At 44.3% G+C, this 13,501-nt stretch overlaps 1 protein-coding gene and 1 long non-coding RNA gene across 4 annotated transcripts in view; one reads left to right on the top strand and one right to left on the bottom strand.

The window, feature by feature from the left end:
- Positions 1-3,498: 3,498 nt before the first annotated feature.
- LOC114439286 (uncharacterized) lies at positions 3,499-12,448 on the bottom strand. The gene is made up of 3 exons (XR_003671036.1): positions 12,314-12,448; positions 5,833-5,993; positions 3,499-3,638 (listed from the first exon to the last, which is right to left on the bottom strand). It is a non-coding gene; the product is annotated as an uncharacterized LOC114439286 (long non-coding RNA).
- Positions 12,449-12,499: 51 nt separating this feature from the next.
- The window catches only part of nfixb (nuclear factor I/Xb), a 125,347-nt gene continuing 124,345 nt past the window's right edge, over positions 12,500-13,501 (top strand). For all 3 annotated transcript variants that reach the window (XM_028411111.1, XM_028411117.1, XM_028411109.1), the window contains exon 1: positions 12,500-12,762. In XM_028411111.1, the coding sequence (XP_028266912.1) occupies positions 12,760-12,762 (3 nt within the window). In that variant the 5' untranslated portion in view covers positions 12,500-12,759. The remainder of the gene's footprint in view (positions 12,763-13,501) is intronic.

The following is a 13,501-nucleotide window of genomic DNA, read 5'->3' as shown; positions in this document are numbered from 1 at the left end:
ACCACGCTTTTATTCCAATATATCTTATTCTCTGATTCTCCAAATAAACAATCTGCTGTCTGTAGGTGAAATATAATGTATGTCACTACAGAGTCCCCATTTTGCAACGTTCTGTAAATACTTATTTATATATACATTATTATTGCATTGATAACTATCAATATCAAGCGAGATGAAAATCAAACTGTGAATGAACAGTTTCATAGATTGTTTTGGTTTGGTCTGTTTCTTTTCAAATTAAAAATGGCGGCTGAAGAATCAGTTTCCCCACAACATAAAATGGCTGAAAAAAAGATATAAACAACAATTTAACATAACATGGTGTAGCACACCGAAGAAAAAAAAACAGGTTGTTTAGAAGTAACCAAACATAAAATATTGGACACAAATATTCTCTCCATTTTTTTGTCATTTGTAACTTCCTTAGCAAGCTGGCTAACATGCTAACAATAAAAACAGACTGATTCACAGTCAGAATAGCAGCTAGCTTGTTAGCTTAACTAGCTGGTTATGATGCTAGTAAAGCAAAATAAGCTAGGTAGCAGTTTGTTCGAAACAAATACTCAATATTTATGTCATCTTTTGATTTATAATCTTAATCTTAATGTTAGCTATTTATATTTATGCTAAGTGTCACATAAATACACACCTGTGTGCTGGTACACAACTCTAGGCTATGCTATTCACCAGTTATTTCTGTACGTTGTACATTTGTAACTTCCTTAGCAAGATGGCTAACATGCTAACAATAAAAACAAACAGATTTGCAGTATAGCAGCTAGCTTGTTAGCGAGACCTCCTTAGCGAGCATGCTAATGTGGCAACAATGCAGACATGCTGTTGTGCAGTCAGAATAGCAGCTAGCTTGTTAGCTTAACTATCTAGTCATGTTGCTAGTAAAGCTAGGCAGCAGTTTGTTCCAAACATGCTCATTTCTTTTCAAAAGTCTGAGTGAATATTAATCTTTTGTTAGCTATTTATATTTATGCAACTCCGTTATATGCTATTCTCCAGTTATTTCTTTATTTTCACTGTTTATTAGCAGCACATTCATTTTTAATTAGCATGGGGTAAACATCTAAGAGTTCTCTGTGTGATAGCACGCTGGTCTTTGTATTTGTGCTGAAATTTCGAGCTCTTTATGAAGAATCTTTGTTTATTAATCACCAGAAGCAGCAATTTAAATATGAGATACATATGGAGATTTGTTAATTGGAGCTTAATTAGACAATGTTTTACTGAACTGAGCAAAAATAAGATGGCTGCACATAACTCGCATTGTTTTGGGTTCTGACCTGCCATGTCGAGTGTCCAATGAAAGCCTCTCCTCAGTAACCTGGCTCAGACTTCAGAGTTTGGCCGGCGGCCTCCTGGAACACATGTATCAGCTCACAGCACAGCGGATAGAAGTGACTGTTTGTGACAATGACGATTTGTCTCCGAAAAATATATACATGGTTAAGAAATAGGACCATTTCACCACCACACACACCATGAGCGCCGCTGCTTTACACTTATGAGAGCGTGCACATCAGCTTCTGGTCGCAGCAGCCGTTGGTGGCTGTGTCTGCACATGGCAGCCGGAGCAGTTGGACTGGCGAAGCGAGAGGCACAGCTGCTTGGAGAGGGTCTCCGTGGCATTTCTGTGTCTGTGTCCCTTTTCCCTCCAAACACACACACACACACACACCAGAGCATACATACAGTATATACCCACACATACACACACCCTCTCCATCACTCACGCCGCAGCAGCATCCTGTTAACAGATAGCTCCTGATTGGTGACTCCAGCCGTGTTGTTTTTTGACTTATAAATATATATTTATATATTGATCAGCAGCAGTTCCGGGAAGAGGACCTCTGGCGTGGCAGAGAGAGGCGGCGTGGCAGTGAGTGTGGAATGGCGTGGGAGAGGCAGAGTGACCCCGGGCTCAGGTGGCAGCTGTGTTATGACTTCTCTGCCAGGTCATGGTGGATGGTAGGACGGATGCTCACTGTCTCTCCCTCGTTGTGTATCGATCAGTGCGTCTGTCTCTGTTCTTGTTTTCGTTACTCTCTCTCTCTTTCTTCTTCTTCTCTCTTTTTTTATTGACCCAGCTTGTTCAGGATGAGCTGGATATGTTGTGCACGCTGCATGTTGGTGGTGCCTGAGGCCACAGGGGAGTGGACTTAGATAAGTTTCTTTAAAGTTGAGCGTCTTTGTTGGGATTATAATCTGAAATTGTGAATGCTGGTTATTTACATTTGGCAAGTTTTAATGGAGCTCCCGTGCCCTAAAAAAATACACTTCTCCTCTTAAATTCTAATCACAAGATCATTTGGGTGATTGACTCCATCAAAGATATCTGGGGCTCATCCCGGAGGACCAGAGTTTTTAATTAAAACCTGTTTCTTCCCGCCAGAGGAAATGATTCAGAATGTCATTAAGGCCGCGGAACACTTCTGAAGCAACACACATATGCACTTTCTCTCTTTATTTAAAACTCCCCAGCAACATGTGGTCATTTTCATCTGTTTTTAAAGGAATATGTTACCGTTCAGATCAGATTGTTTCAGACGCAGCAGCTCTGAATAATCGGTTCTGTCTGTTTACATGCTTCAGTTGTAGTACCCGTCTTCTCCAGGGGGGGGCTTTGACGCTACATTTGTTTTGATGTGCTGTGTTATGACGTACACACATTTGTGTTTATTGATTCAGAGAGTGATCAGGTTGACCCACTACTCCACCAGTGATTAGAAGCTACTAGAAGCTAGCAGTGAAGCTAGCACTGAGGTAACGTAAACACAAGAGAAGCCGCCATGATGATGAGCGTTATCGCACAGTTCCGGATCGGAAGGTGGACGCCATGATCCGCCGGAGCTTGATGTGGTTTCATCAATTTGTTTTTAGCTTAGCATATGCCATTAACTTTCACTGCTGATTTTAATAATCATAGACATCAGATGCTGCTGAGGAACAGAATCCTAATCCCTGTGTATTTAATCCATCAGATTATTAAAGACATTGTTTGTTGGATTATTTCTGTACTAGACACAAACAGTGGTTTCCTTTGGTGTTACATGTGTGTTAGTGTGCAGTCTGAGCCTGGGCAGGCTAGAACTTAGTCGTCCATCTAGTGGTACAAAGTGGTATTGCACGACGGTTAGCATGCCTTGATATTGCTGCAATCTAATATTGTAATATTCTCCATCCTAGCAGTTATTTGTTCCTTTGATCGATGCTCTGAAAACAACTCAATTAAAATCAATTACTGTTCGGATGAGAATTGATCGATTGTGATTAACCGACATGTGACATGATTATGTTTTGGATCTGGATGTCGGAGCTTGATTAGAACACGAATGTGCGGCTGCACCTGATATTGCTTTTGACCTTCAGTTTTTCATGTGACAAAAAAAAAAAACATCCTCAGTTTGGATCAGATCAGAGAGTTAATTTATTCCAGATTTCACATATTGACAACATCAATCACACCAATCTCTTGGTAGCCGTCGCTTTATTATTTCCTCTCATGTGGCGGGTGGTGTTGATCATAGAGGTGTCTCGAGGCCTGACACAGTTTGTAAACCCGAGGGTTCCTCTCAGCGCCAGCCTGCTGCGCTCACTGCTATGTAGGGCAGAGCTAGGCCCTCCGCCTGGGTGGGTGTGTTGGGGGGGATAGGGGGAGAAAGACAGAGAGAGAGAGAGAGTGGGTGATGGGGAGGGATGGCAGCCAGCATTGGGGCCCCTTGCAGGGATGCAGGAGATGGAGAGCAGGGAGGAGGGGTGGAGGGGTTACAGGGTGCTACGGGGGGCAGAGAGAGGGGGCACAGGCTGGGCATGGCTGGCAAAGGAGCAGTCCCCTCCGTCTGTGGACACGCAGCACTCAGCTCGGCGCTACACAAAGCCTCGGGTGCCGGGCAGGATTCACTGGGATCAGAATTCTAGTTCTCCAAACTTACAGACAGCATTTATTTATCTATCGATGTGCAGGATGTTTTCTGAATTTATTCTCACTCGATGTGCGAATGAAGAACGATTCTCAACCAAAAACAGCATCTAGACACATTTCTGAGACTTTTGTGCATAGATACATATGAGACTTAACACAAACATTAGGATTCTTTGCTCTCCTTCCACTTGATATAAATGTTCTAAATATATTTTTACATTAAAAAACCCACATATTTGCTTTACTTATTTTTTTTTTGCTTTTATTTATTTTAAAACCATCTTTTATAATATACAGAAGTCCTGCCCCTCTCCAGAGGATCTACTGAGACTTCAGCGTGCTGCAGATTAGGTCATGTGACTAATTTGTCTTTAATTTTAGAGTTTAGGTTGAAACAGGAAGTCAAATGAACGAATGAAAATGCCCAGATTTTCAGAATAAAATGTGCGCAGAATATATTATCCTGTAAATGTCCATACACTGTGCACATATAAAACAGCTCCTCTGCTGTCTGTTTGTACCAGGTAGCCTCAACCTCTCTGTTCTCATCAGGATTCACATTCTTTTTGATACTTTTTGTCTCATTCTGGACTCAGAGGTGAATCTGTGACTGTCCTGCCTGCCTTGGTTTATGTCCTTTACATTGAGACACCCCCTCCCGCCTCCCGTAGTCTCCCTTCCTCTTTTCAGTGTCTCTCTCTCTCGTTCCATCCCCAGACAGACCCTCCCATCAGTGCCCATTTGCCTCCGTCTGGCTTGTCCCCTTCCTTTTCACCCAGATGACCCTGCCACCGCCCCGCTCCTTCTGTCTGTTTGGCTCTCCTTTACCCAGATGCCCCCCGCCTAAAACCGCTGCCCACTCCCTTCTATCCTCACTCCAACTCTCTACCGCCACTGTCTCCATCTCTTTATCTCTGTCCTCTTTATCTGATTCTAACTGTGTCTCTTGCTTGTTCGCTCTCTCTTTTCCTCGTACTCTCCCGCTGCACAGATGCCTGGCTTGGTTTGCAACAGCTGTCTCGCCATGTGCCACTACCAAGTGTTGCCGTCGACTGCAAGGCCGAGTGGGGGGTGGTGGTGCTGGTGGAGGGGTGGAGGGCGCAGAGTGGATTAGTCATGAATATTCATGTTCTCTTGGATGTACTACCAAACAGAAAATGGCACCACAGAGGAGACTCCACCCATCCAAAGGCACACGATGTGGGGGGGAGAGAGGACGGAGGGGAGGAAAGGACAGAGGAAACAGGAAGGAAGGATGAGGAGACTGTGAGAGAAGTGATGGAAAATTATGGGAAATGAAGGCAGACGGAGGGGAGGGGGATCGGACTGAATGGCATGGATCCATAAAATGATACCACCCCGCAGAGGTGTGAAAGAGGGAGCACAGCAAGAGGAGGGCACGGGAGGAAGTGGTAGGAGGAGAGGGGAGTGGGTTGTTGGAAATGTAGGAAACAAGATGGGAACATTTTGTACTGTGAGGGCTGCAATAAAATATCCATGAAAAGGTTGGAAAGATGCTGCTGAACAATGACTGAATGAATGAATCGTTAAACTAAAGACTGAGTCCACGGCAGACCTCAGCACCGTGGGGCTAATGTCGGCTAATTTATCCCGAGAGCTGCTTGAATGCAATGCAAAGGATGCACCCTGAAGAGAACGTGAACGTTTGTGTCGGTCTGATGATGAGGAGACATGATAAATCATGGACAAAGGCGGATGGTGACGAGCTGTTGTGCAGTTTTAGTGAACACGCGAAAAGTTGGAAGTTAACTTTGTAAATTAGCATTAGCCTCCATCTGGGCTGACCACCCAATATATCAGTCCTACAGCATGATAAGCCTGAACGAAGACCAACACATCTAAGGCTGGTCAGATCCATGACATGATCTAGAGCTCACCTCAAACGCCTTGGAGTTGACTTCAGCACACATCAAGCAACAGTCTTCCATTTCTGAGGTGGACCCTGAGAGATTTCTGCAGGAACCGTGGATGAGACTTGGGTCCACCACCTCCAACCAGAGAACAATCCAAACAGTGAGGTCTGGGTTGAGGCGTTTGCCTGGTGGATGATCACACTATTAGAGGCTATCATGCTGAAACAGCTATGAGAGTAAATCAGGATACATCACCAGGACTCCAGGCATGTCCACCATCGTCCGGTGGCGACGCCATTTTCAGCATCCCTGCTGGTGTGGACCGCTTTCTGGCGATCCAACACGCAGACTTCTACAAAGAAGCTGTCCGTATGCTGCAGTATAGCTAGACTGAGTGAGTGTGTCAACGTATGAGCAGACAACCTTAGGCCACAGACTCATCAATCAGCCCTCATCTTTCAGTGAGCAGTGATGCTACAGGCGAACATCAGGCGGAACGCATCGCCTGGGAAGCAGCATTATCTGAGGAAACATTCACATCAATCTATCACATAGTTTAGAGGTGTCACTTGGTGTGACTGACGGCGCGACATCACCGCCATCCCTGGAGCCCTCTTGATGTTAAAGACAGGAGCACAAAGGATAGACACATACTGTGGATCTGACAAGAAGCAGCTGAATGTGTGAATGTGATCACGATGAAGAGTGAATGGTGAAGTGTGACTACAGGGGGTTCTGATGAGCCGGTAAAGCGAAGCATGAAGAGCAGGAGAACAAGAGAGTGGAGAGGGGGGGGGGGGGGGGATAGCAGATAGCAGATAGACAGTTGGGGTGAGGGGCAGCAGATCTAAGCGGACCCAGGCTCTAGTGGCTCTTCCTCTCTCTTTCATTGAGAGCCAGGAAAAGAGATTATAGCAGCCGTGCTTTCTCCTGTGTGTGGGGATTGGGAGAGGGAAAAAGGAGGAGTGGGGGTGCAGGCATACTCTTCCCTCTACTACCTCCCCCTCGACAACACTCTCTGGTAGTACCGGCTGGACCCGAACCAGAGCGAATCATATCGCTGAGCTCCACTCCGCTGGAGGAGGAGTGAGCACTCCAGTCATCACGGTGACAAATGGTGCAATTTAATATTGATTTTTCTCAATTTTGGAGCAACACAAAGGCTTCTGAAGGGCGCTGTGTGTGTTCAGCGGCCCGCCGTTTAGTTTTTTTGTCACTTCCTGGGTGCCTGTCTGACCCTCTAGGGAGAGCTTATATGACTGACTGAGGAGACAAGAGGTCTGGATCACCAACACCTTCTCTGACCCTCGCATCCACTTACACGGCCCACAATGCACACACAATCACCTATTAGTCTATAATACACAATTACACAGCCCAGCTCTCCCTTCTTTTCCCATATACTCATACAAACAGCGGGTTAATCAGACCTATAAACCCTCCTTGCCGGTGGAAGATAAGCAATGTGCTGGTAGCCCTGCCCTCCTGAGAGCAGCGCTCCTCTAGCGGTGCCGTGGAGCTGCCTGATAAGGCAGGGGAGTGTGGGATACCCTGAGAGATACACACACACACACACACACACTCTGCTCGGCATCAGTCAGTTAGCCAGATCCTCCGCTCAGCCAATCAGTGTTCTGAAGGGCCTGAGGCTCCACCAATCATGTCTCCCCATCAGGTGTTGTTAATCTCAGCACTCGGCATGTTTACATTTTTTTTTCATGTACTAAAAACTGATCAGGCCTCTTCATAAATATTCCTTTACGCTATGAAACATAACTCAGAGAGTAAGATCTGATCAAAAACCCGATCAGTTTGTGTTCGCTCTGTAAACACGTGTGTGTTTGATGTGAGTAACTTCAGTCTAATCCGGCTCAGCAGTGCTTTTCCACCTTGATGTACAAAGAGCTCACACACTTCCTCTCTCAAGGGTCTTTTGGTAATTAAGTACTATTTCCAAACAGAGCTAATTAAGCTTCAACCTGCATTTCAAAAGCCCTTCAGGGTTCAGTTATACGTCTACAGATGACGATCAGTGCATATATGTACACAGAAAGCTTAAAAAGCACAGTGCAGGTAAAGAAAGCTGTGGACTGAATATCAGAAGAGCCGCCTCCTCAGAGCTCGCTGAACATTTCCACTGATCCTTTCACCAGGGAAATATCATGTGAGGAGCTGCCAGTCACTCAGAGCTGTGCAGAGCTCTGTCATCAGCTTTAGAGTATTTTTGTTTTCACATTTATCAGCACAATAACCTGTCAAACCTGTCACTCTCTAAATGTGGGGGAGCTTTGTGATGCTAGTTGTATAATGAAGTAAACATTCTCTGTGTGAGGACGGTGTAATTTTAACTCCCCCGGGTTGTTTAAACATGGCCTTTTATTATTATTATTATTATTATTGCATATAAACCTGTGAATGGATGCAGGTTTAACACGATAATGCTATCTAATGTAGACAGGAGTCACTCTGATGATGATGATGTTTGGCCTGGAAAAGAAAGGATGAAGAGCAGCTTTATCCTCAGCCTTTTATTATAAACCACACAGAGTGAGTCTAACCCATAATTAAAGATACATAAAGTGTAATTAATGTAGTTAGTATAACAACAGAAGGCTGTCCAACAATTTAAAAAAAAATCTTTAGCTAGACCTTTTAGCCTTTGGCGAGTATTATGTTGTAAACTGGCTGCTCTCCACTTGGTTGGATGTTTGCGAGCTAGCCACCATGCTAACAATGCTAACTGCAGTTCATAGAGGTGTAGTGAAGTGTTCAACTTTAAATTTCAGGGTGAATAATCCAGATTTAAAATAATCCTTTTTGTATCAAACTGCCTCCTTTAATTACTATTTAACGTTTATATATTTTGGTTTCTAAATATGAAGAGTTTTGAGTTTCTTTTTAAATTCTACATGACCTTTTTTTTTAGTTTTTGCTGCATTTCAGGGAAATATTTCTGCGTTTGAACTCTGTGGATTAAGACTTTGCAAAACAAACGGCATCTGCTTCCTGCAGCTTTTTTTCTAATGATGTCCTTTTATAACAACTAAATAATTTATCAGTGTCTTTACCAGATAAAACAAGTAACATGCACCTGAATGCACCTTTAATATGATGCAGGAGGCTCATTATGATGCCACAGAAGAGTTTTGCATGTGCTAGTAATTCTTAAGTGAATCCACCTTGATATGTATCCTCTTCATTGCACCAGTTTTAGCATCAGACCCTTGCAGTGTTATGACCTCAGTGTGGTCAGTGGACATGTCCTCCTCTTGCATTGCTTTAACTCTAAAGGTGAAGTTTCCAAACTCCATGTCAGGTCTGCAGCAGCTCTTTTTATTCAGTGCATGCTGCAGCAGCAGCCTAGCATGGCACCAGCGTGCCTCCGTCTAACCGCCGTGGCACCTCTTGGAAGTTGGCGCAGGTCAAATGCGTCTTAATTCAAACCAAAAGAAACGAGAGAATGGCCGCGGGTCGAGCCGGTTCGGTTCCACTGGCCTTGCCAAGGTCAGCATTCCTCGACAGGCCGTTGCCTAGTGGAACTTTTGTTTCAGAGTTTTGTGTAAACCTCCAGTGACACGGTATATAGGACATACAGAGCGAGAGAGAGGACGCTGGAAATGTGCGCAGAGCTGGGAGCGCGGACGCATAGATTACAGGGCGCGCTGGTCAGATGGGCAGAAGGTTCAGACACCGGGAGGAGTTTCAGTCTCGGCGTGAGGAGTGACCATCTATCAGAACAGCCAGCACTGACTGCTCCACAGGTTCCGCCCGCTTGGACCTGTGTGCACTGATTTTACGCTTTTAAATACTTTATGCGCAAAAACACATGACTGCAGTTTGTAGGAGGGGAAATGCCGCAAACAGACGCACTAACGTGTTTTAAATGAACTCAGCCTTTAATGTAGGAAAGTCGAGGAGTTTGTTGTCATGAAAATCATTTGAACGCCCCTCAGGAGTTAAATAACCTGTCTGCACTAAACTCAGCGCGTTTAAAGGTCAAAGAGGTCAAGACAGGAGCAGTTCAATGAGCTACATTCAGACGTCCCGCTCACACCAGGGACATTTCACGAGAAGTTGTTGTTTCACATTTTTCTGCATCATCACACTCATGAGTTGAAGCTTTGATTCCACTTTACAGCCTTAAAAAAATCAATCCAACAGGTTGGTAAATTAATTTTTGTTTATTAAGTTTAAATCAAATCAAATCAAAGCTCTGACGGATCGTTGCTCCCGCTCAGGCCTTTGTTATTTAATTGTCAGTGATGGTGACGAGTTTGCTTCTCCTGCAGGCCGCGCGCTGGAAAAGGCCACACACACACACACACACACACACACACACACACACACACATTAATATTTAGCACTTTAATAATTAAACACCATATTAAAAATGCGCAGTCCATAAAGGAAATATGACACAAATTTGGAGATAAATTTGGTGTTTGATCATTTTAACTTAGATTAATATTTTTACACATTTCTTGAGCTTTAAGGGCCTTTTAGTAATAAATACGTCACATCCAAGAATAGTAATTTTACACATTTTCACATGACATAATTAGCCTTTATTCATTTTAAGCTATAAATTAAATACTTGAGGCCTTAAATAACCTGATTATTTATGATGTGTGTTTGGCCTGTTTTAGTGCTGCCTTCAACACAAAACGAATATTATACATTTTATTAAAATTAATCTATGGCAGATACAGTTAATAATAATAATAATAATAATAATAATAATAATAATAATAATAATAATAATAATAATAATAATATAAAATTTGGGTTGATTAAAACACTTTGATATATTTAATTAGTCAAAGAAACGAATTTAAAAAAAAAAAAAAACTGGGATTAAATACTGGCTAAAAAAATTAGACTGAACTCATCCAAAGCTTCACCTGCATGTTGCCCTAATGGAGAAAAGATTAAATAGTGAATATAAATATATATTATATTAGAAACTGATTGTTTGAAATTCAGATTATTTCATAAATGCAGCATTAAAACTCAGTTTTTAGGAAATAATTGGGATTTTGTGTGAAGCATGAGGCCTCGTCTGCCTGCTGGATGTCTTACAGCATGTCTCCGTGTATTGTCTGCGCCCCTCGGCTTCTATACGTGTGTTTGTGGAGTGATAAACTTGAACTTGTAAACTGGCAGCAGGAGGAATCATGTCTGTCGCTGCTTATCAGCTCGTTTTGTGGCGCCCTCCCTTAAAATTTTCCCATAAAAGGTCATAACTGTATTTTGCCAATTTATTTATGAACAGGCCTGTGTGTGTGTGTGTGTGTGTGTGAAGGCGTGTCTGCTGATATTTCATCTGAATTTCCTGAGCTGATTGGATATCTGTGGTGCGTATATCTCCAGCCAGGAGTCACACACCTGCGCTCTCTCACCTTCAATCCCGTGCCCAAACACACACACACACACACACACACACACACTGGGCCAAGTTGGGCGCTGATTTGGTTTATGATTGCAGCAGTTGAGTAGTTCGCAGTGATGGATGTGCGTAAAAGCTAAGAGGTGGGGTGGGGGTGTGTGGGGCCAAAGGTGCTGCAAATCTTTAAAATAAGTCTGGACAGCTTGATGGCTGCTGCTCGTGTTATTCCCACCACAGCTCTGACTTGAGCCATGAGAGTTAAATCAAGCCCCCCGTGCGCAGGTTGAGTCCATCGAGCTGATTTGAGTGTTTTAAGTGAATAAATTGTACCAGTGACACTGAGTGTGGCTTCACATTTTACAGCCCTCCCTCCATTTAGACTAAATATTAACTCACACACACACACTCCTAAAAAATATTTGTAGTTTATCATAACCTCCCGCCGCCGCTGCCTCCCCGCTCCTCCCCTGTAACCTCCGCTCCTCCCGCCCTCTCAGTCGGCCCCGAGCTGCCCCTACACTGTTGCCGGTGAGAGCTACTAATCCCCTGCGTCCATGGTTTACTCTGAGCCCGTATTTAATTCCTCTAAACCCCCAGCTGCCGCCCTGGTTACTCACTGAACACGACAGACTGTGAACCGCTCTGGTTATTAATAATTCACCAGCCCTCCGCTCCGCTTCTCCGGCCGCGGCCGCAGGACACCGCGCGTCCTCTCTCGGTGCATGCGTGCAGCCACGCTGTGTGTTATTTCCCCCCTTCTTGCGTTTGTTTACTTAATTTCATCTGCACACACACACAGACACACACACACACACACGGGGGAGCTGCACGTATCACCTCTCGGTTCGCTCTCAGACGGTCCCGCTGTCTCACCAGCTCTGATGCGCTGCCACATGCTGAGTTTTCTTTCAGATCTCTGCGCAACTTTCTCCGGACACTGAGGAACAGGTGGAGGAGAACCGAGGACTTTCCCCCCCTCACACACACACACACACACATCAGCAGAGCCGGAGCATGCACTGCGAGGAACAGCGCGCCGGCGTCGTCGTCGTCCCTTTCTGTGCAGGAGCAACAGCTGATTCGGTGAGCGCGTAAGCAGAGAGAGTGCGGGCTACTTACTGTCGGTGCACAGCCAGACTTCTGCTCTGTCACTCGAGGCTCAGACGGTGGCGCACAGCACAGCGCGGCGACTCGGTGGACATTACGGTACCGGGACAGACTGTGAGTGAGTACTGCCAGGCGCGCTCGGTCTCGACAGCGGCGGGGTTTTTTTGTCATGGAAATACCGCACAAACACCTTGCGTGAAGACGCAGACGACTTGGATTATACTGCTCGCTTTGACTGAGGAGAGCTGACTACAAATTCAACCCCCCCAGAAATGTTTACCGGGCAGCAGGCCGTGTATTAGGGCTCTTTTGCTTCCGGTATAAAGGCCCAGCTGAACAAGAAACCGGCACTTTTCTCTCTCCCACACACTTTTTTTTTTTTTTTTTTTTTTGGAAGCCGAACTTTTGAGAGTGGAAAATGGGTCTTTGAGAGTGTTGGCACATTTCCTCATACCACAATGGTACGTGCTATGTAAACCAACAATTTGCTCATTTGTGCAGTCAGCTTTCAGATTACTTGCTCATAGGTTTAATGATACACAGAGAACTTTAATATACTTATAATTATTGTGTGTGTGTGTATTTACTTGTAGACTGTGCCAAGTCCCTCCACCTACCTGAGTCTGTTTACTGTTAGACTTTGTAAATAAGATCTGCATGTGTATTTCAAAAGTATGTTAAACATAATCCTTTTTATTTCACTTCAACATGTTACAAAAAAAATCTGTATTATTATTATTATTATTATTATTATTATTATTATTTCCACCCTCCTGGCCAAACGCGTCCAGCCCCTCACTTCACCGCCACCACCGTCTTCTGCTGTTTTATCCACGCGGGGAACATGACTCCTCTCATCGCAGTGGTCTCTGATGTGTATTTATAGCCACATATATGATATGCGCTATCGCATATCATTCAGTGTAAGCAGCTAATAAAGAGGAGTCATAGGTTACAGTGTGCCACGTAAAGGAGAGAGGAGGAGGGGGGGCATCAGAGCCTGAATCCCACCTAAAGGCAAAGTTTAACAGAGTTTGGAAACTTGGCTATAAGAGGATGGAACTTACTTTTTGCGCCAACAGTCCATTATGTGCCTGTTTGATTTGTGCGTAATTACGCACAGCGGTTTTTCACTAATTCCTTCATTACGCAGGTGATTTATTTGTGCAATTCAGACAAATCCTGTGACAGCAGAAGGAA

Source organism: Parambassis ranga, chromosome 8 (genome assembly GCF_900634625.1).
Source record: "Parambassis ranga chromosome 8, fParRan2.1, whole genome shotgun sequence".
In the NCBI taxonomy this organism is placed as follows: Eukaryota; Metazoa; Chordata; class Actinopteri; family Ambassidae; genus Parambassis; species Parambassis ranga.
The sequence above is the reverse complement of the archived record's forward strand: the minus strand, read 5'-3'. Positions and strand labels throughout refer to the sequence as shown.